At 39.1% G+C, this 23,421-nt stretch overlaps 1 protein-coding gene across 14 annotated transcripts in view; it reads left to right on the plus strand.

The window, feature by feature from the left end:
• PCDH15 (protocadherin related 15) overlaps positions 1-23,421 on the plus strand; it is an 805,351-nt gene that overhangs the window by 762,058 nt on the left and 19,872 nt on the right. For all 14 annotated transcript variants that reach the window (XM_030486584.1, XM_030486585.2, XM_032919940.1 and 11 more), the window contains 5 exons: positions 8,405-8,581; positions 8,994-9,035; positions 16,715-16,933; positions 19,683-19,691; positions 20,607-20,717. In XM_030486584.1, coding sequence (XP_030342444.1) covers positions 8,405-8,581; positions 8,994-9,035; positions 16,715-16,933; positions 19,683-19,691; positions 20,607-20,717 — 558 coding nt within the window. The remainder of the gene's footprint in view (positions 1-8,404; positions 8,582-8,993; positions 9,036-16,714; positions 16,934-19,682; positions 19,692-20,606; positions 20,718-23,421) is intronic.

Raw genomic sequence — 23,421 nt, forward strand, 5'->3', positions numbered from 1 at the left:
AGCACTCTTCACAGCTAGCACTTACTTTTTTCCCCATTATTAAATGTTCTTTAGTCTCAGATATTGCTGTAGCTGCCTTGTTCCTTGCCTCAGCACTTTCTGATGCTGTTTTATAGGTTCATTTTTCTTCTGGCCCTTTGGACCACCTCCTCTCTCCCTTTTTCCCTTCCACTTCATTGCACTGTATTGTTTCATTCTAAATTAAATTGCAAAGTTAGCAAATAAATAAATTGGGTAATAGATTATATTTAATTAGATAAAATAAGTAGATTAGAGGGACATTTGCCACCAACTGGCTGCATTATATTTCATATCCACCCTACATTTGGCTTTGCTTGGAGAATGCAATGCATGCTGTAGTTCTCACTTCGTACAGTGTTTAACAGAGCCCATTCTGTTTCTTAGCTGATCTTAGCCTCCCTCTGCTGTAATCAGGATGATTAATAACAGTAGGGTCTCTTTATTAAGTTAGGTAATAGAGACCAAAGCTTATTCAACTCCAGCTTTTCCATTTGCTACTTCCACTACCAGCTGGGAAGCACTGGTTCAGCAATCTTCTCCCCCCTACTCTCAATAATACTGAGTGTTGTTCTGTTAATGTATTTTCTTTGAAGCGCTATAATGCAGTGCATGGCTTCTCAGATAAAGCTGTAAACTTCTGCTTTATTCTGAAATTGCTTACTGTTGCAGTAAAAACCCTTTTGTGCTGAGATCCGAAGAAACGTCTTCTGGGTCAAAGTCAAGATGTCTCTCTGTATTACTCTTTGGGTGAGTGTAGCGTAATGTTCCTTCTGTGACTGGGAAAAATGATACTGAAATAAAAAGTTGGAGTGTGTGTAGTTTTTTTGGAGGACAGGATTATACACGATGAACACAAAAAGAAAAACCTTAGCAACATGTAAGAAATAAAATTTTCTTTATGGTGTACAATCCAATATGCTTTTATAGGATTAGGATAAGTAGGCATAAAGACATTGTCTCTGGCTTGTTTTCTAAATAATGTAGATGTTTTTATATGCAGAGTAAATTGGCTCAGTAGTGCTCCTTCCTGCTAGACGCATGCCTTGTGTGTGATATAAAAGTAGAAATAATCTTTGTCAAAATACTGTTTTATAAAGAAGGAATAGTCTTAGGCTAGAAATAAACCCCAGTTCTGGCTTTTTTATTCTACGCTGCAGCGCACAGTAGGCTGACTTACCTGACTAATAAGGGTTTCTCGACTTGTGTTGGCAGCTCCAAAGCAGCTCGGCACTTCTCCAGAGGCCACAGAAGTAGTACAACCTACCCTGTGCTGTATGAATGTTGTAATAAGGCATCTGGGAGCTGGGGTCAAGTGCATCACACACACCACACCCCCCCCCCAAATCTATTGCTAACTGCATGGGAGGGGCTGGAATTGTTACTTATCTATTTGTGAAATTACAGTTGAAAATCCAGCAGTTTATTTGTCAATTATCAACCTTGCAAAAACTCAACACAGCCAGAACTTGAGCAAAATTGAGAGTGTACTTGGGTTGAATGAAACACTTGAAAAGTCTGTATTGATGTGTACTGGCAGAACTGAATGCTCTCATCTGTGCATTTTTGCCAAATTTGCTTGAATTTTCAAATACCTAGAATATGAATTTATTATTATTACTAAGTTATTTTGGGGACCTAGAATTTTCAGTGAAGGAGCCAAAAGTTATGCAGGATATCTAGTCTTCAATATTTATAGGTCCAAGTCTATGGTACCGGTTATTTTGGAGTCCTGAAAGAAGAAAATGGATTTTTTTAAGGGTTTTTTTTCCATTTCTTAAAATATTTTTGTGTGCTCCAGAAACGTAGCAGACTATCAAATTACTAGAGAATTTGAATAATTTTTCTCCATAGAATTTTCTGCTAAGTAATTGTCCAGTAATTAATTTCAGGTACTGGTGAGGAACTAATATGTTCTACAGATTGAATTGTTTCTTTTGTTTGTGCTGATTCAGAAGATATGCATACAACTTGACAATTCAGCTCAAGGGTATAAAACTACTGGAACACTGTGGTGCTCTTCCAGGCCATGTAATGCATCTTCTCTGCCAGGGAGAGTGGAGGGTCATTAAACCTTGCTGCTGACTTACCAAGTCATACACGATGACTGTTAGTCTAGTTGATTGCCATTGCCTCTGGGTTCTCGTGTGGCTGATTCCATATTTCATATTTTGAGATGAATTAACTGATTTGTATGGACCTTTCACACTAGTTTCCAAAGAGCCTTCTAAGTAGTCCTTTGCATCTTTCCCAGTAGCAGGATCTCTCCCATGCTGAGGCATACATCTGGCATGCTGGATTTGTGCAGCAGTGGGGAAAAAGCAGCATGATCCTATGACGCCAGGGTGTGGCCCTTAATTTAGTCCTGTGCTAAGCAGACTACTCTTTACCTGTAATGGGGTGCAGCAACCTCAGCCATGCCATGCAGCGTGATGTCTCAGGTGCGCATATCAGCTCAGGGACATAGTGCTGAGTATGGCACAGGAACGTTGTGCCTTACTCCAGATTTTGGGTTTTGGTCTGCTGTTTGCAGAAATGTTCTGGGAAGCAGAATGCCACCAGGCAAGGGACAGCTCAACAAACCATATCTGCATCAAAAGAAGCATGACCAACAAGTCAAAGGAGGTAATCCCACCCATCTACTCTGCTCTCGTGAGACCCCACTTGGAGTACTGTGTGCAGTTCTGGTGTCCCCAACATTTGAATGACATGGAGCTGTTGGAGCGAGTCCAGAGGACACCACAAGGATGATCAGGTGGCTTGAGCGCCTCCCACATAAAGACAGGCTGAGAAAGTTGGGGCTGTTCAGCCCGGAGAAGAGAAGGCTGCGTGGAGACCTCATAGCAGCCTTCCAGTATCTGAAGGGGACCTACAAGGATGCCGGAGAGGAACTCCTCTTCATCAGGGGCTGTAGTGATAGAACAAGGGGGAATGGGTTTAAAGTTAAACAGGAGAAGTTCAGGTTAGACATAAGGAAGAAGTTCTTTACTGTGAGGGTAGTGAGGTACTGGAACACATTGCCAAAGAAGTGGTGAATGTTCCATCCCTGGCAGTGTTCAAGGCCAGGTTGGACAGAGTCTTGGGCAACATGGTCTAGGGTGAGGTGTCCCTGCCCATGGCAGGGGGGTTGCAACTAGACATTTTTTAAGGTCCTTTCCAACCCTAACTATTCTATGATTCTGTGATTCTATCTGTATGTTTTTGCCTTTCCATTTCTTTTGCATTTAAAGATGAAAAAAATAATCTTTGAGTCTGAAGACTCAGGATATTTACGGCCACATGTCCACAGTGACAGTGAGAATCCTCTTGTTCTGAATGTCCTTTAACTGGTGTCACTCATGGGAATTCAGAATATGATGGTAATGCACCTGGAGGCATTTTTGTTCATTATGTTATGTCTGGAGAGCTAAAATAGAGTTAGAGTGGCAGGGAAGTCTCATCGCCTGTTAAGTTGCTGGTTCTACCTCTCACTACATCACTGTTGGGAGGTCAGTAATTACCCTCATTGCATTAACAAGTGACAGACAAATTAAGATAACTGTTGCTCATAAATCATAGAATCATAAAATTGTTTGGGTCAGAAAGGACCTTAAAGGTCATCTAGTTCAAATGTCCTTACATGGGGAGGGACACCTTACACTAGACCATGTTGCTCAAGGACCATCCAATCTGGTCTTAAACGCTTCCAGGGATGGGGCAGGCACAACTTCTCTGGACAACCTGTTCCAGTGCCTCACACCCTCACAGTAAAGAATTTCTTCCCAATCTAATCTAACTCTACCCTCTATCTATTTAAAACCATTCTCCCTTGTCCGATCACTACATGCCCTTGTAAAAAGTCCCTCTCCAGATTTCTTGTAGGACCCCTTTAGGTACTGGAAGGCTACTCTGAGGTCTCCTCGAAGCCTTCCCTTCTCCAGGCTGAACAAGCCCAGCTCTCTCAGCCTGGCTTCATAGGAGAGGTGCTCCAGCCCTCTGATCATCTTTGTGGCTCCCCTCTGGACTTGCTCAAGAAGGTCCATGCCCTTCTTGTGTTGAAGGCCCCGGAGCTGAACACAGTACTCCAAGTTGGGGTCTCGCAAGAGTGGAGTAGAGGGGGAGAATCACCTCCCTCAACCTGCTGGTCATGCTGCTGGTGGTGCAGCCGAGGATACGGTTGGCTTTCTGGGCTGCAAGTGCATGCTGCTGGCTCATGTTGGGCTTCTTGTCAACCAACACCCCCAAGTCCTTCTCCTCAGGGCTGCTCTCAATCCAGTCTCTGCCCAGCCTGTGTTTGTGCTTGCTTTTACCCCAACTCTTGCACTTGGCCTTGTTGAACTTCATGAGGGTGTGCTGAATCCCACTGTCCATGTCGCCAACAAAGATGTTAAATACAGTAGAACTGCAGATTTTGTTGTTACTTAAAATATGTATTTTAAAAATTGGTTCTTGTGGGTAGTACTACAAGCAGGTGGCCACTTTCAGTAAGTTTTAAATACTACAGTTTTCAGCATCACAAGTTCAGCTGAATGACTTTCACAGTAACTCTATGTGGAACTGCTCTATTTTTAAGTGCATTCTTTAATTGCTACTTTTCAGTCTTCAGTACATTTTTATTACATATTTCAACCTAAACATGGAATTTGTGTGTTTCAGATGAAATATTACTGTCATTTCGCTATACTTGTAGTGTTTCTTGCAATGTCAGTTAAAGCCAGTGACTGCAACGTGCCTTTTTCTCATAGTCAGAAAGCAGTATGCTATTTGTTCTTCAATTTTAATCGTGTTTTAGACAAAGATACTTTCTGTCCTGGCTTCAGCTGTAGCAGTCATTTTTCTCCTTCTTAGTAGTGACACTTTCAAAGAAAATGAATTCCAGCAGAAGCCATGCCAGGAATTTCTGAGAAAAGGGAATGTTGTTACAAATTCTGCTAAAAGTGACCCTACATTGTAACCTTCCAACCTTACAGGGTGTTTCTGTCTTGGGTGAAATTATAGTTCTGTGCAAGGAAACCCCTGCAGCAACAGAGGATGATTGTATACTAAATATAGTATGCCACCTGGGTCGGGGCAATCCCAGGCACAGCTACAGGTCGGGCGGAGAAGAGATTCAGAGCAGCCCTGCAGAGAAGGACTTGGAGCTGTTGGCTGATGAGAAGCTTAACATGAGCTGGCAGTGTGCGCTTGCAGCCCAGAAAGCCAACCATATCCTGGGCTGCATCAAAAGAAGTGTGACCAGCAGGTTGAAGGAGGTGATCCTTCCCCTCTACTCTGCTCTCTTGAGACCTCACTTGGAGTATTGTGTACAGTTCTGGCATCCTCAACATAAGAAGGACATGGAGCTGTTGGAGCAAGTCCAGAGGAGGGCCACAAGGATGATAAGAGGGCTGGAGCACCTCCCATACAAAGACAGGCTGAGAAAGTTGGGGCTGTTCAGCCTAGAGAAGAGGCGGCTATGTGGAGACCTCATAGCAGCCTTCCAGTATCTGAAGGGGGCCTACAAAGATGCTGGGGAGGGACTTTTCCTTAGGGACTGTTCTGGTATGACAAAGGGTAATGGGTTCAAGCTTAAACAGGGGAAGTTTAGATTAGATATAAGGAAGAAGTTCTTTACAGTGAGGGTGGTGAGGCACTGGAATGGGTTGCCCAAGAAAGTTGTGAATGCTCCATCCCTGGCGGTGTTCAAGGCCAGGTTGGACAGAGTCTTGGGCAACATGGTTTAGTGTGAGGTGTCCCTGCCCATGGCAGGGGGGTTGGAACTAGATGATCTTAAGGTCCTTTCCAACCCTAACTATTCTATGATTCTATAAATAGAGAGGTAAATCTGGTACATATTTGTTCTATCTGAATCCTTGTGCAAAACACCATTCTAAAGGCTGTTATGGTTTCTTTTAGTCACTTACACTCACATAATGTTTGGAGGTATTTTTTATAATAATCTGCATATCCCAGATTTGTTCTATCAAGTTTTAGCTGGGATAATTATTGTTACTGAGTGGTCTGTGACAGGTTATCACCTTAGCTGCCAGTTAAGTGCCTGCCAGACAAAGAGGTGAGTAGAGTTTACCATACCTGCAAACAACACAAGTGCTTGTTTAGAGGACACGAGTCAACTAGCAATGTGTCAGACAAATCTGTATTTTTATTTTCCCCACAAAAATGGCTCTGCACGAAGAGTATTATTCACTGCTAGGCTAAGAACTGGGTCTGACAGACTTAGATTTTTCCAAATCTAATAGAAAAGCTTCTATTTTAAGGGCACACTAAACTTTCACACAAAGAACAGGGAAACTGGATGAATAAATGTGAATCAGTGGTCTTGAAAAATTATGAGATGGTGATACTGCTTTGACAGCATTACTTTATTTTGGAAATCTTTTGTCAGGGAAAAAAACAACATCAGAAAGTAACCTCAGCAACTGCAAAAGATTTTAAGACACGTGACTTCTCAAAGTCATTGATGCCCTTTTTTATGAGATTTGTCTTCTTCTGCCTGCTAGTGCATCCTTGATAGAATATAGTGCGTTAGGCAGCATGCTTCCTCTCATTCCCTTGCTTTTGCCTCCTAACTCAACTATTGCTTTTCTATTTGATCTTATGATCACATAAATTAGCCCAGAGAATCTTATATATTTCCATAACTCATTGCTGTGATGGAATGTTTAGACTACCAGCTTCTCTTGTTTATTTCGTCATACTTCTTTGCCCTTGTATCCAGTATTGATGGTATTTGCTTTTATGCCTTTGTTTATAAAACTTTCTGTTGACTTTAACAGAACTCTTCTCAGTCCCAGCTTGGAAACCTCATCACACCGTTAGCTGTGTGTAAAGACCTGTGTTCTCTGAGATGTATTCTGTCCTTGCCCAAAAGCCATGGTTAAAGCTTCTCTGTTACAGTGTCTGAACAGCTTTCCATTTTCCTTCTTGCTCCATCCATTCTTGCGAGAATTGGGGTCCCCATCATCTTGGCTGCCAGCCTCAGCTTCAGTCTTGATGGGAGTAACAGTTCTCCCTGTTGCATACAGAATTTGAAGGTCAACCAGCTGAGCTGTAATACTTCTAAACCTCCTTTTTTCGTGGGATGCACAGTGCAGAAGATACAGAGGAGCAGTCTGCTACAGGAACTCAGCAAATTTTATGGGCCCCACTAGAGAAGCGGACCAGACAAGGAGGAAGGGAGTATTTTTTTTTTTCTTTTTTAACTTTATTAAGGTGTTGTCCTTTCTAAAGCAGCTTGTTAGAGCACTAGTGAATTATGCTTATGATTTTCCATAAACCCTCCATAGTTGAGGTACAGGTGTGCTTGCTATCTGTGCAGAAACTTCTCAGGTGTTCAGTAAATTCCTTTCCCCATCAGTTTGGTGCATCTGCAGGCATAATACACTGAAGACATTTCAAACTCAGATAGGCATGAGTATTTTTTGTTTGTCTGGAGGAATATTCTGCAAACAGCCATTGTCCTTTTGCCTTTTTGAATATTTTAGGAATAATGTCACATTTTAAGACTTCTCGCATAAACGGTTCTGCATGGAAAACTGTAGAAAAATAGAAGTTTTGAATTTAGAACAAAGGCTTCCCAAAGCACATACTAAGAGGTCTGCAGGCATTCAGTTATCAAAAAATAAAAACCCTAAAAATTCAGTAATAAATTTAAAGCATATTGGAAATTGGTCATATGACAAGAATTAATAAAATGACCAGTATATGTCATCTTCTCTAATAAATTTTAATCCCCTGGAATTACATTTACCTCATGTGTTGACACATTGTGATTCATACACATATCTGCAGAGTGTGCCATTCTGTGCTCTGGCAGTTTGTAATGATTCCTTCTTTTTGGAAAAAGAACTTTTTTTTTTTTTTTTGGTGTATTGTTGTTATGCCCTTGTTGTCTCAGGCGTAGCTGTCTTCCTGCTGCTTGCAGAACATCTGCAGTTTATTTTTTTCCTGTGGTAAACATGTCAGCTTGATATTCCAACTTTCTCATGGCTGTAAGACTTGTTCATGTGGCTTTTGGAGTACCAGGTATTCTGGCATCTGATATGCTGTGCTGTATTGGAGGGCCAGATGAAATAGCCCACCAAAACCATGGTGGTAGTAGCTGTTTCTGTGGGTGAAAATGTATTGTATGCACTGTGTGTAAGGCTGGAATTGAAGAGTTCTGAAATCATATAGCGAGACTTAAGAACACTGTTTCTGATGGCCTCTCCTAACACTGCTAAGCTTTTCCCAAAAGTTCAGCATTTAAGAGGTTATATTGGAGCAGAGTTTTTTTTAAAAGTGCTTTGAAGGTTACCATCCTTCTAAGCCTGTGGATTTTATTTGTTAATATCTTGTTTTGGGCTACTGTCAGTCTTAATCAGTGCAAATAAATCACTGCAGCTTTCTGGCTCTGTCTCATCTTTAGGATTTTGGAACGGTATGTCCAAGATCAGATTCCTGGTGCAACAGTTGTGGTGGAATCGATTGGTGCGCGGAGGTTTGGGGATGGGTACTCTGAAGAGGATTATACCAAGTCTGACCTCATGGTCTATGCAATTGACCCTCAAACAAATAGAGCTATAATGAGGAACGAACTTTTTAAGTAAGTATATTATTTGTTGCTCTTCCTGTATTTCTACGGAGTATTTTGTCTCTCTCAGCAAGTGATTCAACACAGCAGGAACAGAAAAATCTATTGAAGCAGTTGGCACATGCTCCTACACCTGCCTTACGTGCAGCTTGGGAGTTTACAACTTTACTAGGTTCAGTCCATTCCCTTGAGCTGAATAGCCCCAGTATGTGTGATTTAGATGTTGTCACCATGAAAGCTTGCAATATGTTTGGTCCACCCTGTGGAAGAGCTTCCAGTTTGAATTCCTCCGAAGGAATTTACTTTCTAAGTACTAAAACATTTCTGTGATCTGCAAGCAAGGGCTTTGGTGCTCCAGTCATTGACCTTCAGACTTTCTGCAGTTTCCATCTGGAACATGTTTCTTTCTCTTTTATATTTTAAGGAAACTGAATAAGAAGGAAGGGAAGAGAAAGGAAGAGACCAGGTGGGTCCTAGTCTGAAGTATAGATATCAGGGCATGGCCCAGGTGTACATCTACGTGCAAGAAATCAGTGCTCACAGGTGCCCAGTGGGCTGAGCAGACAGATCTGCGTGGGCCTGTCCCACCACCTGCTAAAGCAAATGGTAAACAGCAGTAGACAGGCCACTTATATACATAATTTGATGTTGTTTTGTCTTTTCAATTGACTTCCAAATTAGCAGTTAAATTCCAGTGTCACATAAAACATGAGATGGCTTTTTATTGACTGATTATACTCAGAGCATGTTGTCAGTGAGTGGGCCAGCTCAGGTCACTGCAGTAGAGCAGTTTGATAGGGTACCACTCTGCCTGGACTTTTGCACTTTAGTAGAGCTCTGGTGGGGTATCATTCTGGCATGCTACTGCTTTGGGAGCAAGTGGTAACTCAGCTCTCTGCCTACCTAAGAGGAGAAACCTAAGATTACATGGGTAAGGAAGTTAAATTAAGGTAATCTCTTTACATGTTTTTTCTGAGCCTTCACTAGTGGCAGGTAGGTTCTAAGCCAAAATTAGTGTCTCAACCCATTCAGCTGCGAATGTACAAACATGGCTGTGGAATAGTTTTGTAAGAAACTATATTTTTCTGTTTCAGCATTCTGCATATGCTTTTTAATGCTGAAAATGGAAATCAGGCTTTTCTTCTAAAGCAGACCCTATCTTTTGGATTTCTGCATGTGTTTCACCTTTGTGTTTGGTTTTTATCTTGGTGAAAACTAGACCAGACTGTTCCATGATGCCATAAAGCAGCATGTCAGTCAGCAGCCGAAAAAGCAAATGGCTATAAGCCATCTCGGTGAACTGTAATTGAAAAAGGGCTTGTTCTCCCAAGCTCTTAATTTAGTACAGATGAATTATGGCATACTAAATCTCTACACATATTCAGAGTTTATAGGTTGGAAAGGATCACTGTGATCAGTCTGACCTAGTATAATAAACACCATAGGCACTCTCAAATTCAATTCTGCTTTGAGCATGTCTTTCAGCAAAGCAACTGCTCAAGACAATCTGGTCAATTACAAGCTTTGTATTGTTATTGCAGGGTAATTATTTTTACTGCAAAAAATTAGGCTTTTTTTTTTTTTTTTTTTTTTTTGGTCTAGATTCAGTTGTAGTATTTTATTATAACTTTGGGTACTAGATTGACACATCCAGTTGGTGCTTTTAGTTTCTGGTTCCCACCAAAGTCTAGGCTTATGACTGCATTATTCTCTTTTTTTTTTTTTCATAAAAAGTTCCTTGACCTCTGCACTCTGGGCTATGTTTTAATTCTTTTAGTCACTTACAGTTTTCTCTGAAGCCTCTCCAGTCTTCCAGCATCACTTTCTGAACTAGGAATGTAAAAATCATTAGCAGTGGTAGCTTTCAGAGTGGTGGCAATACAACCTTCTTGCTTCTGGTGGCCATTTTTTTTTTTTTTTGTAGGTATGTCCATGGTCATCAGTCTGTTTAGGTCTCAGTGTTCTACTGGAAGTTTGTATTCACTTGTCCACTGCTAGAGCTGCTGATGGCTCCCAGAATGGGGTCTCTGTGATTTTATTCCCAATTTTATTCAAGAGCAGAAGTGGAAATTAAGGAAACCTGACAGGAAGCCAGCAGAATTCCATGATAGATAACAATTTTCCTTTCTCTCTAAGGAAAAGTGCCAGTAAATCTGACTATTCCCAAAACTAGTCTCAGTAAAATGTGTCTTACTGCCTTACACTCAGACTATCTACTGATCCCTCTTTACCATTACTTTTCCACTTTTACAGTTTGTAAATTCATTGAGGTCTGTGTTTTCTTCCAGTAATAGCCAGTTTAGAGTATGGCCAAAGTGGGATCCTATTAGAAATGCTTAAGGTCAAAAGGACATTATTCAGTGCTGTCCAGATTCAGAAAATTTTTATGAACTTGATGACAGTTGAAAATTCTGACACCTTTTTACTCCTCACTTTGGAAAGCTCTCTGCAAATCTACTGTTATTAGTGTATGACAGTAAGCTGGTATCCATGCATAGAAGCAGTTAGTGTTCTCTTTCAAATCCATAAAAAGAATCTTTTCCTGATGCAGACTCTCTTCATCATCATAAAATGTGTCCCTCTTCCTTTTGGTGCGCCTTGAAAATATAGGAATGTCTTTTTAAGGATGTTTGTGCATCCAGTGAAATACACAGAATAGAATAGAGTTAAGAGAAGTTAAAAAACAATTTATCAAATGTGAAGGGCAGGTTATTAGTTTGCCTGGCCTGCAAATGTATGGGGTACCAGCTTAGAAGCAACTTCATTAAAATGCTCCATGGGCCTGCATACTCAGCTGGACTGTTTTTTGTTTTGTTTGTGGTTTTTTGTTTGTTTGTTTAGGTTCACTGGGTTGATTTTTTTTCTTTTTCTTTTCCTCTCTGCAAAAGCTTTTAAATGTTTGCCGAGAGACATTTTGGATGCCCCATCCCTGGCAGTATTAAAGACCAGGTTTGATGGGGCTTTGAGCAACCCGGTCTAGTGGAAGGTGTCCCTGCCATTGGCAGGGGGGTTGGAACTAGATGATCTTTAAGGTCCCTTCCAGCCCAGACCATTCTGTGATTTAAATTGCCCAAATCCATGGGAATGCTTTCCTGGCTTTAGGGTAGAGATGAGCAAGTGTCAGCTTGCTAAAGTAAAGAGAAAAATCAAGTGAGAGTTTTGTAGCTTGACATCTGAAGTTAGAAAGTTTTCACTAGCAAGTGGGTGAACCTCGAGATTTGGCTCAGGTCAGGTGTTTACCCAAATCTAAAAATAAATTTATTCTGTGACTATCTTTCCTAGAGTTTTGATCTTTAGAGGGGTAGCTCAATGTTCTTTCTGCTACAGTCACAGGCCAGGTTGGACAGAGCCTTGAACCACGTGGTTTAGGGCAAGGTATCCCTGCCCATGGCAGGGGGGTTGGAACTAGATGATCTTAAGGTCCTTTCCAACCCTTACGATTCTATGATTCTATGATTCTATGACACAGTTGCAATTGTTGTCCCCTCACTGGGAAGAGATTACTAAGGGTCACAACCGTCCTTCTGCCAGCCAGGAATCTGCTTCAGATCCTAGCAGAAAAGAGATCAATAGGAGCAAGGATCATTTAATAAACTTGACATGATGGGAGAAAGGTAACGAACTCAGAAAGTATGTAGACCCCTGTTTTAAAAGTTTAATTAGCAATAAGGAAGATAAGTTTAGCCAAGGTATTTTCCAAGTGTTCAAAAATTTAATTTTGTATTAATTAAACTTATGTATACAGAGGAGTGAACTGTACCAATGGCACAGATTTAGCACGTGAATTCTGCCAGTTGTGATTTCAATACAGCTTACTAAATGATCATGTATTGGAAGATACCTGTGTCTTTTCTTAAATGGGCTTTTTGGGAACACCCTCCTGTGTTTCTGCTTATAAAACACAGTGGAGGCCCTGATTTCAACTGAGTTAAAACTGTCACTATTTGAAAGCAATTGTCTGCAAAGGTCTTTTAATGAATGTGGGTGTAAGTTGAGAACAGAGTGAGCAGAACAACTTGTTCCCCTTTGCAGGGGGAGTGCTGCTGGGATGTAGACAGATATCGCTATCACTGCTGACTCATCCTGGTTGGTGCTGGCAGCCAGCCACAAGTCAGAGCAATGTTGGGGTCCCAAAGGTGATTGGCTTTACACTGGAGTTGGGAGGAAAGGATACTCAAGAGCACTAATGCCCATCAGCAAAGTCACACTCGTGACCAGCTACAGAGCAGCATTTCTACAAGAAGCAAACTGTTAAACCAAAGCTCATGTTTGAGGCTTGCATAACCACTTTGGGAAGTGTTATTCCAGTATGTCAGGTCACGTCCAACAGTCATTTATGAAATTAAGGCATATAAAGAGATGCAGTGTGCTCTGGATGTGCTGTATTAATGCTGATGTGCATAACAGTTCATGCATAGACTGTGCCATACTTACTACAAGTATTTTGAATAGGCTGCCTCACATCCAGAAGTCCCAGATGAGTTTCCCAATCCCACATATTTGGATTCAAGCAAAATGTTTGGCTGGAAAACAGAGACACGATTTAGAAGTCAGGGACATAATGGCCACGCTGTGTTTGTCACTGCCAGCTGGGGAAAACCTATGTGCCTCTCAAGACATGCTGATTTTTCCCTATCTTGTAATTTGTAAGACTGATACACAAGGAGAGATTCATACTTTTCCTTAAGGCTTTTATGACTGATTACCTGACACTTTTATTAATCAGGAATCTGTCTGGTTACACCAAAAAAAGGGTCTGAACAGTAACTGTGCTTTATTTCCTCCTCAACCGCAAACTCCTGAAAGACTTTGAGGCCACTTAGATAATTTTACAGAACCGAAATGAACAGCCTCCTTTTTTATCTTTTATATGAAAGAGGGTTTGATGTATTGGAGCATAAAAACCAGTTGAATACAGAAAATTTCTCCTGCATATATTAAGTGGAAAATGTCCACCATTAAAAAGAAAACGCTTACCATGTCTTTTGCACAGTTTCATCATGGAGTAAATGTGCATGGTTGAGTTATGAACCTGTTAAAATAGGGTTTGTCAAGAAAATGCTAACAGAATGTTAACTGAGAGATTGTTAAAATCATCCAGATATTTAATGCCATCCTACTTGAATACTATTCTTTTGCCAACTCAAAGGACGTGTAACATACATGCACCAGTGACATCTAGTGTACAACAAAAGAGTTAGAGCTCCGTTTAAACTTGGTTTATGTCCTGTGAACCATCATTGCAGATCTTTAATCTGTGAAAAAGGATTTTTGCTCAAATGTTTTGTGGAAGAAATCAAGGAATTAGTTGTGAATAACAGCAGAGAATACTAATATAAAGGGAAATTATTCTTCATATCGTCTTGGGTTGCCTTTTGTGAGCGTGTGGGTCTGTGAATGAGCAGCCACTGGTCTTTGAAGTTAGGATCATGAAACCAGCACTATTTCATCATTTGGGATGAATTGTTCTGCATGTTATGAAATTCAGCTAATACATTACACAGATCAAAGTGCATTCTCCCCAGAGAGGAGAAAGAAAAAAAAAAAAACCAAACCAGGGACAAACAATGCAATGAGGGTTTATCAGTAAATTGAAAGGAAATCAATTTCAAGAAATTAACACCCTTTAAGAAATGGTCTTTTAGGAGTGTGATTTCTGTTGTGGGATCAGACTGAGGAAATGAAAGCTATTTCAGACTTTCTTTAGACATTCAGAGTTTGTATACAGAAATCCCTTCAGAATATTTTTAAACTTTTTCTTTTCTTGTGTGTGTGTGTGTGTGTGTGTGTGTTGTGGGGTTTTGTTGTTTTTTTTTTTAATCTCAGTGTTTTTCATTGACTTTCTGCAGGAGAACCACTGTACATGTAAGGGCCTGGGGTGCTGCTATGTTTAAGAGCCAGCAGGATACTCCACCATCCCAATGGGTGCATCCTACTTTGATCTTTATAGCTGGAGCCTGCTACTTGGTAGCTTGTGATCCTTACTTCAAAGTGATCCAAGAATTTTTATTTTCCTTTGGAAGTTAAAGCATTAGCCGATATATTTTTTTTTCAAATAAAGCCTTGGCCAAAATATTTTTTCAAACTCCTGAAGCAAATTTCTTAAACAATTTGTGCTAATTTTGGCTGGGATAGAGTTAATTTTCTTCATGGTAGCTGATTGGGGCTATGTGCTGAAAACAGTGTTGATAACACAGGGATGTTTTAGTTACTGCTGAGCAGTGCTTACAGAGTCAAGGCTTTTTCTGCCTCCCACCCCACCAGCTCATAGGCTGGGTGTGCACAAAAAGCTGGGAGGGAACACATCCAGGACAGCTGACTCCAGCTGGCCAAAGGGATATTCCATGCATTATGGCATCATGTTGAGCATATAAAGCTGAGGGAAGAAGAAGGGAGGGAGGGGAGGTTCAGAGTGATGCCATTTGTCTTCCCAAGTAACCATTAAGTGTGATGGAACCCTGCTTTCCTGGAGATGGCTGAACACCTGCCTGCTGATGGGAAGGAGTGAACAAAGTTCTTAATTTGCTTTGCTTATGTGTGTGGCTTTTCCTTTCCCTATTAAACAGCGTTTATCTCAGCCCACAACTTTTCTCACTTTCACTCTTCCAATTCTTTCCCTCATCCCACTGCGGGGGAGTGAGTGAGTGTCTGTGTGGCGCTCAGTTGCTGGTAGGGGTTAAACCACAATACAAACATATTGTTTGCTATTAGAAAGTCATCCAATAGGAAATTTTTTATTGTATGGGAAATTAGGTCATTTGATTATGATATACATTTGGCTACTCATTTTTAAAATGCCGATTAGCAGATCAGATACTAAACTTCTTTCACTGCATTTGTCTTTTCAGAGACTGTTCCAGTCCTTTGCTTGGTAACTATGTTGTTCCAAATTCCTCTTGTAGGTGATGTGCAGACAGAAGATAGACATAATTATAGGTGGCAAGCAGTGACAGCAGCCGTGTGGTTCCCGGTTAGCTAGTATCCTACTTTTGCCTGGGACCTAACTCTTGTCTTAACAGTGTGTCTTGTAGGACAATTTGAACACAAGATTTTTCTCTACAGCTATATACATAGCCTATTGTTTCTGTAATTAGTAATGTTAGTCAAGATTGTTCTAGTATCTAGCAGTGTCTGGAGAACCCATAGAGTTTAATTACAGTTCATTGTAAGCTTATGTAGTGGTTTTTGTTTTAGAAGATGTGTGAAACTTCAGAAGATATGGCCTGCGTCTTCTCCAAAAAAAAAGGGGAGGCAAATTTACTGTAATCTCCATTTGTCATCTTTTGTGACCTCCAATTTGAAGGTCACAAAGGAAACATTTAAGGAAAGGAAGCCAGTAAATAAATACCCTCAGCACTATGCCAAATGTTGAGAGGGGACATCCTTCAGCTACTGTAATGTTCACTTCCACTGGACATGAGTTCATCTAATCATTGTTCCTCTTTGTTTTCCTTTTGCCATCAAACAGTCAAGCTATAAGTGAAAGTCTTACTCAAATAATTCAATACTTAGCACCAGCAATACAATCTAAGAAAATACCAGAGACCTGGAGACTAACTAGACAGAGCAGATGCAAGAATGAAGTTCAGAATTGGTGCAGCTGGGGAAAGAGCATAGGAATTGATAAAGCATAGTTTTTTCAAATCCCTTTTTAATATTGAAAAGGACGTCAAAAGGAAACAAACTGTAGGCTATCCCTCCAGCTAAAGAATTTCTCTCAGAAGCTAAGGAAAGTCCTCTAAAAATTACCCACTTTGAGAGTAGCATCCAGTTGATCTTTAGGCCAGAGTGGTCTTTTGGGATGTGTGCAGGAGGATTACTTAATCCTCTGTGATAGACCACTGAAGGAAAAACCACAAAGCAAGCCATTTGCCACGCTGCTGTCAACTGCATGGAGAACTTTTTGCCCCTAGAAATTAGGATAAACTTCAGCTCACCACTCCTTTTCAGTGATTAAACTGTGATCTGGTATTAAGTACATTGGAGTTATCACTGACGTAGGGATTACAGGGAATTACTAATATTCTTAAGCACATAAAGAAGAGGTATATGCTTTATCAGACCACCGCTATTAACCCAACTATGCAGTAATTCAAACACAGTTAATGAACTTGGGTGTAATAGTTTTCTTTTGTGACATTGAAGGTTCCTGGATGGCAAACTGCTGGATATCAATAAAGAGTTTCAGCCATACCTGGGGCAGGGCGGACGCATCCTGGAGATCCGCACCCCAGATGTGGTAGCGAATGTCAAGAAGCAGGCACAAGCTGTAGGCTTCACGGAAGGCGCGTTACTTGCTCTGGCCGTCATAATCATCCTTTGCTGTATGCCAGCTATTTTAATAGTTATGGTCAGCTACAGACAGTAAGTATTCCTCCTCCTTTTTTGTGGTAACAATGTTGTAGTAGGGATGCTGTTTCTTAACAGAACTGCTTTGAAAATTATCCTTTGTTGCAAAGAAATTATTATACAAAGAAGAATTTTTTATTTTCCTTCTTATCACAAGAGTTGGTCACTGCTTGATGTGGGCTGTGCATGCAAAGAGAAAATGCACAGGAAGTGCATCTTGCTATGTTTTCTATAGTTGTGGTGCAGTAACTGGTTTAGAATATGTGCCAGACACAAGATCAAAATCCAGGTGTTTGAAACGTAAGTGTCAGTTCAGAGCTGACTTCCATGCCAACAAAAAAAAAAAAAAAGAAAAATCCAAAGAGGAGGAAAAAGGTGCTGTTTCAATAAATGTGTCAAAAATTTAAATGTATAGCTTGGGCAAAATAAGAGGACTCAACTTTTTTGTTTATATCCTAAAATACAGTTATTTTTTTTCTCTAGCTGTCTGCTTCTTAACTGCAAATGTTTCATGAAAAAATGACTTTGTGCCTTTTTAGCATTGTCTAAAGCAGCATATCTCAGAGAGAACCTTCTTGATATTTCCACTCACTCACCTCTTATAGACTCACAAGGTGTAAGTAATTGGGCCAATAGACTAATTAAAGGATAATATCACTAACAAGTTCCTGTCAACTGTATATTTATTTTTTAATTTCTTTTCATGAAAGGTTTCTAATTCCATGTGCCTGCTCTGAGCACTTAAAGAATTACCAATTATTACAAAATCAAAATATGTATATTTCTGTGCATCTTCACCAGTAACTGGCTATATTCAACTTCTGTATATATTGGTCTGTACCTCCACAGCTTCCTATCTTGATTTTAAAATTTTTCAACTAGCTGGGGTATAAGAACCTCATAATGGAAAACCTCTGCTCCACAGGACCATTTAAGAAGGAGTTCCCAGAGCCCTGATGGATTTTTTGCTTGTTTGCTTTTCTTTTTTGTTTGTTTTGTTTCTGCAAAAAATGCTTTGGTACCTGCTCCCTTCATTATGATGAGGCCAATGAAATGTCAGTACTTCTACAGACTCCTGCTGCGGTGTTGCATCAGTCAGGGAGGGAGAGGGTGTGGAAGGGTTGATATACATGTTTTACAGTAAAGCAATTATAATCTGAATGCTGCAACAGATGTAATGTGGTATAATATGCCAGGTGAGATTGAAACTGTGTATTTTTCCTTTCTGCACTGCAGTTAGGAGTTAGCAAAGCACTATGTTGGTCATCATTTAAAAAACATATCCTACATGAAAAAATAGCAGTCTGCCTGAGAGCACTTTCCTTAGTGATATCAGAAAAACAGCCAAGGATAGCCATATCTTGACAGCCACTGCACATTCTGTGGTTTATATTTACATCCAGTGTCTCCAAACAATTTGGGTCAAAGAAAAAAGTCCTTTGAAAGGAGTTTGAAAGAGCTTGACAAATCATGCCATTGGGATGGCAGTGCATCTCAAAGCTGCTTTACTTCTCCCAAAATTGTATATAAATTTGCTTCCAGTGAAATGCTGCTCAACCAGTTCAACCTACAATTAGGTGGTGGTTATTTGAATTGACTATTTCTTTAAGAAATCTAATAGCAGTATTTTTCCTCAACAACTGTTATCAAAAGATTATCAGTCTTTTTGAAGAGTTTTAAGGAATATGCCTAACTTCACTTCATTAAAAAAATCACATTTTTGTTGTCTAGAAGTATGACTTGGAATTGGATTTATAGAAGACCAACATGAATAAACTATACTTTTATGAAAAATGTGTCACTGAAGAGTGTCAAGAAAAATAAGAGGAATTTTAGTGTTAATATCAACACTAAAAGTTGTCCTGAGCCGTATGGTTTGTTTTTATATTACACCCTTTTGTCTCCTTTTCAAAAGGAAATTCGGTATTTTTCCTGATAACATTCTGGCAAAGAAGGTGCTCCACTCTGCCACTGAGTGTAGAGATTATTGCATACTCACAGCACATATAATGTTAAGATTTTCTCACTGTTAAAACTTTTAATGTGCAGTAGTCCATTTTTCAGTGCTTTCATATCAGTGATCAGCTAACTAGATTTTGTAAAAATGGTTACTGAAAACTCATTTAATTTATAAAATTATCACTGTCAAAGTGCAGTTCAGTGCTTACATTTGACTTGTACATAAGCCAGAAACTATCATTATTCTTTCCTATTAAGTAGTGTCTTTGAAATACACTATCCAGTACAACCCCACAAGGTAACTATAAATAATGTGTTATTTACTAATCACGAAAGACCAATATGTTCTAAATAGTAATCAAAAATAATTCTCCTTCACTACTGAAGATGTTCCTATAGCATTCTTGAAATATGTTAAAATTATGCATAAAAATGCATCCCTAGTAGTCTAACTGTTAAAGAAATATCATAAAGTATATTCTTGCCTTCATGCCTTTTGTTTGTGTGTGTGTGTAGCAGGGAGTTGTTTTCTCTAAGCCCAAAGCAGTTTTCTCTGCTGTAATTCATGTTTATGCTGACTGCAAAATTGTTTCAAGAGTATCACAAATAGCAGCTAAACACTGTTCAGCTCTGGAAATCATGATTCTTTAAACATGTCATTAATTCTGTAATTTTATGTGGGGAACAATTAAGTAGCATCTAGTTTAATACTCCCATTAGGTTCACTGTTTAAGACAATTGTTGAAAACAGAATTCATTTAACCTTCCTTTTTATCTCTTTATCTTTTTTTGCCTAACAAAACAGATTCAAAGAGTAAGTACTTATTTTCAGTTTTGTTTCTAACAGCATGTACAGGAATTCTATCAGCCTATCAGTCTTTATTTTTAAGAAGAAGGGGTACTTGACATTCAGTAGGAGTTAGAGTTATGCAGAGCAAAAAAAATGAATATTTCCATGTCTGTGCTATTTCTTAAGCAAGCAAGTGCATGTCAGGGTGGCATGCATAGAGAGACTTCCCAAGGAATGATCAGGTATCAGTCACCCTCAAAACCAAAGCAAGGTAGATCACTCATGTCACCTCAGTGGCACTCCCCCAGTTACACACAAGGGACCACAGGCTTTATTTTCTAGATAGAAAAATAAATTTGTTTCATAGTGAGTTTACCTATTTAAGAAAGTAATTTTTTCAGGAAAACTGTTAATTGAGACAGAAATTTCCCAGCCAACTCTAATGAGAAAGAAGTTGTAAGTGATAACTTCAACGTTGCCAGAGACTTTTTTTCGTGTTTAAAATGACAGTTTCTTGGCTTGAATGAAGCACTTGACCAAAGAGCTTACTCTCTCTCATTTTTAGTCTTCGGCAGCCAAAACAGATAAGCCTCCTAATGAGAAAAGTGTCGAAACTAGCACATACATTATTTCCTGGGAAGTATTATTTTCTACTGTGTCAATGACATACTGCTTGGTCAGGAGGTTCTGTCCAGGGGGAGCTCTGGGATGCCTCCAAGAGATAACAAATAATAGAGAGTTTAAAAAAATCCAGAAACAGATTATCACGTATTTACTTTTCTTTGAAGAAGACAAAACCCGGGGATGTTTTGAAAACTGCAGGGGAAAAAAAAAACCCAAAAACAACAAAGAAAAACCAAAACAACGTAGAAAACTTTATGCTTCTGCTTATGTTAGGGTTTCTAATGAGTATTTCTCCTTCCCTACGTGGCTTACCAGACGGCAGGCTGAATGCGCCAAGACTGCAAGAATCCAGATGGCTTTACCAGCAGGCAAACCAGCAAGCAGCACTGCCAATAACCTCTATGAAGAGCTTGGTGATAACACCATGTAAGTATTCCTTGTGATAAATCAATAAAATTGTTAGTGACCAAAGCCATAATTCACTTTCCAGGGTTTTTCTCCATGAAAGGGTGTCAGACATCCAGGAAATAAATTTAAGAAGTCTGTAAGGAAAGAAAAAACAGTTTAACCTCCTAATGGGGATTTCTTGTAGTGCATGGGGGACTCTTAACAGGTTTTAAGTTGGCAAAAAACATGGTATAACCAGATGTTTTTTCTAGAGCAATAGCCTAGAGCAGGCCATTGCTATCAGGGTGAGCTAGGACTGGGATCCTTTAGTGCCTTTGTAAATCCAGACCAACGCACCATATTTTTCAAAGCTGTTAACAAAACACATCCAATGAAATTGCTGCCCCAAAGTCCCCATTTGCTATAGTAACAAATATTCTGGTGAGTAAAGTGGATGTTTTTTGCTCTAAATTTGAAACTGTTTGAATATTGAAATTAAAGTTAAAGAAACTATCAAAATAGAGAAACCACTAGCAGTTCAATGAATATATCTTTTACCTATTTACATGCTTGTAAAATAATAATATTGCAAAGATGCCTTTCTTTTCATGGTTCTGTAAATCTGAAGTTTATGGACTACAACAACAATTTAACTGTCAGTATGAAGATATTACAATGGAGAATAGCCAGTTAATATTTGGATCATACTGGAGGGTGTTGATAAGCTTGCCTACTTACTCATATAAGTTTATATTTTAAAACCAAGTAATGCTAAAGAGCATAGCATTAGTAATATGTTTGGAGGCAGGTAGAGAGTGAGCTGCTGGTGTTGAAGATTACCCAACTTTGGCTCTATTTTCAATCATTATTTGTTTTGCTCAGAAAGTTGAAATTTTCGAGATGCTATGATTGAGTTTATAAAATGTTAAGGATGCATTACAGAGTGTATCACTGCTGCTTTAACTCTTGGCCATCTGAGTGCAGTCTCTGCATTTGAAATAACTCCAGAGCTTGAGTTTTTCTGCATAAATAGAGGATCGATGCTTGAAGCAAGAATAGCTTCTCCTTGCTGCTGGACTCCTTCCCATGCCTTTTGCCTTTGTGAAGTATGAACTGCTTGGGCAGGAAGGGAGCTAAAAAGTATGTTTGACAGTAGGTGATAGTGACTACTGAATGTAAGCACTTCTGCTTGTGAACTACATGAGATCACATCTGTGCAATTCCACATACAGTGAGGTGCCCTTCTGGATAAAATTCCTGTTTCTTTTGCATTTAAATAAATTTCTACTAAAATTAATGATTCACTTCTACCAATTTTGCTGGCAGTGATATAAAACTGATTATCTGTGGGAACTGGATATCCCAGTGGATGAATCTGCATTTTGTAGTGATGAATACCTTATGCTAAACCCAGAACAAGCCTCATTGTACTGGGTTTTTATCTGCAGAGTTGTTGAGGTTTTTTTTTTTTATATGTTTTAGTATGGCAACATACAGGTGCAAATTTACAGATTTGCAGTATTGACTTTGAGGCTTAGATTTATGTTCATGTTGACTAAAAATAGTTTTCATTGCACCAATAAAGGTGCAATATTTGGAATATTTTCTGTCATCTTTGCATACAGCTAAAATATACTCATATTCATCATGCTAAGGAACTGATTAAACATAAGCTTGTAAAAATCCTTACAAGACAAATTAAAATCCTTTGAATTTTAAACAAAATAGCATGCTTCAATAAAAATAATTTAAAATTATCTTCTTTTTTTCTGTAAAATATTTGATTTCAAGGCAGTGCTATAACTTAGGAAATTATTATTTGAGAAATACCTATTCTTACTTTTTTTCATGAATTTTAGTACAATATTTCCTGTCTTTAGTTGTCCTAAGACAGTCATCTTTCATTTAGAGTGCTTCCTTGTGTCTTGTTTTCTTAATTTGGTGTTTATAGCAAATGAAATGGAACTAAGCTCTTTAGTTTTAAATCTGCCTTGTCTCATAATTTTCATTTTTCTCTGTCTTTGGATACATAGGCATCAGTAAGTAAGCTCATTTCATTGTCTTAATATCTGTAGCTGGTAGAAATGCTAGTTAATTTTTCTTTCAGTAATTCCCATTAAAACTTGCAATCTGAAACTCATATTTTATTTGTCCATTGATCAAGTACAGGAAAGACATTTACTGTGAAGTCTCGATACTTCTATGCTTCTTTATCCTTTTCTTGGAAGTAGAGATGAAGTATGATTGTTGGACTTGAATGGTATTATTTCTAAAGCCAAATAGTCCTACTACCTGGAAAAAAAAGAAAAAAAAAAATTAAAAAAAAAAAAAAAAAAAGAAAAGAAACGAAACACTGAATGCATTCTCAGAGGTTTGCTTTCAGTTCATAGACTTAAGATCTCACAATTGGATGCAAGCAAAATCTTTCTTGTCTGCTATTTGCAATTCCTTGCAAGGCAGGTACACTTCATTTGGTTTACAGAAATGTGCTTCAAACTGCTGAGCTGATGTTTCTCATTGGTTAAAATACCTATATATAACCAGAATAAGATTGCAGGATAACCTCATCCTAGAAAGGTATCATGAGAAGCAAGGAGGAACCAAGAAGCTTTTGAAATAATCTGTTCCAGTAGCACAAAGGTTATGTCTTGCATGAGCCTTCTACTGGAGGGTATCCTTCAAGTTCAGAATCATTTATTTCTCTCACCTCTAAATAGGTTGAGGGTGCTTGACCAACCTCAAA

The sequence above is a fragment of the Strigops habroptila genome, chromosome 5, assembly GCF_004027225.2.
Source record: "Strigops habroptila isolate Jane chromosome 5, bStrHab1.2.pri, whole genome shotgun sequence".
NCBI classification, from domain to species: domain Eukaryota; kingdom Metazoa; phylum Chordata; class Aves; order Psittaciformes; family Psittacidae; genus Strigops; species Strigops habroptila.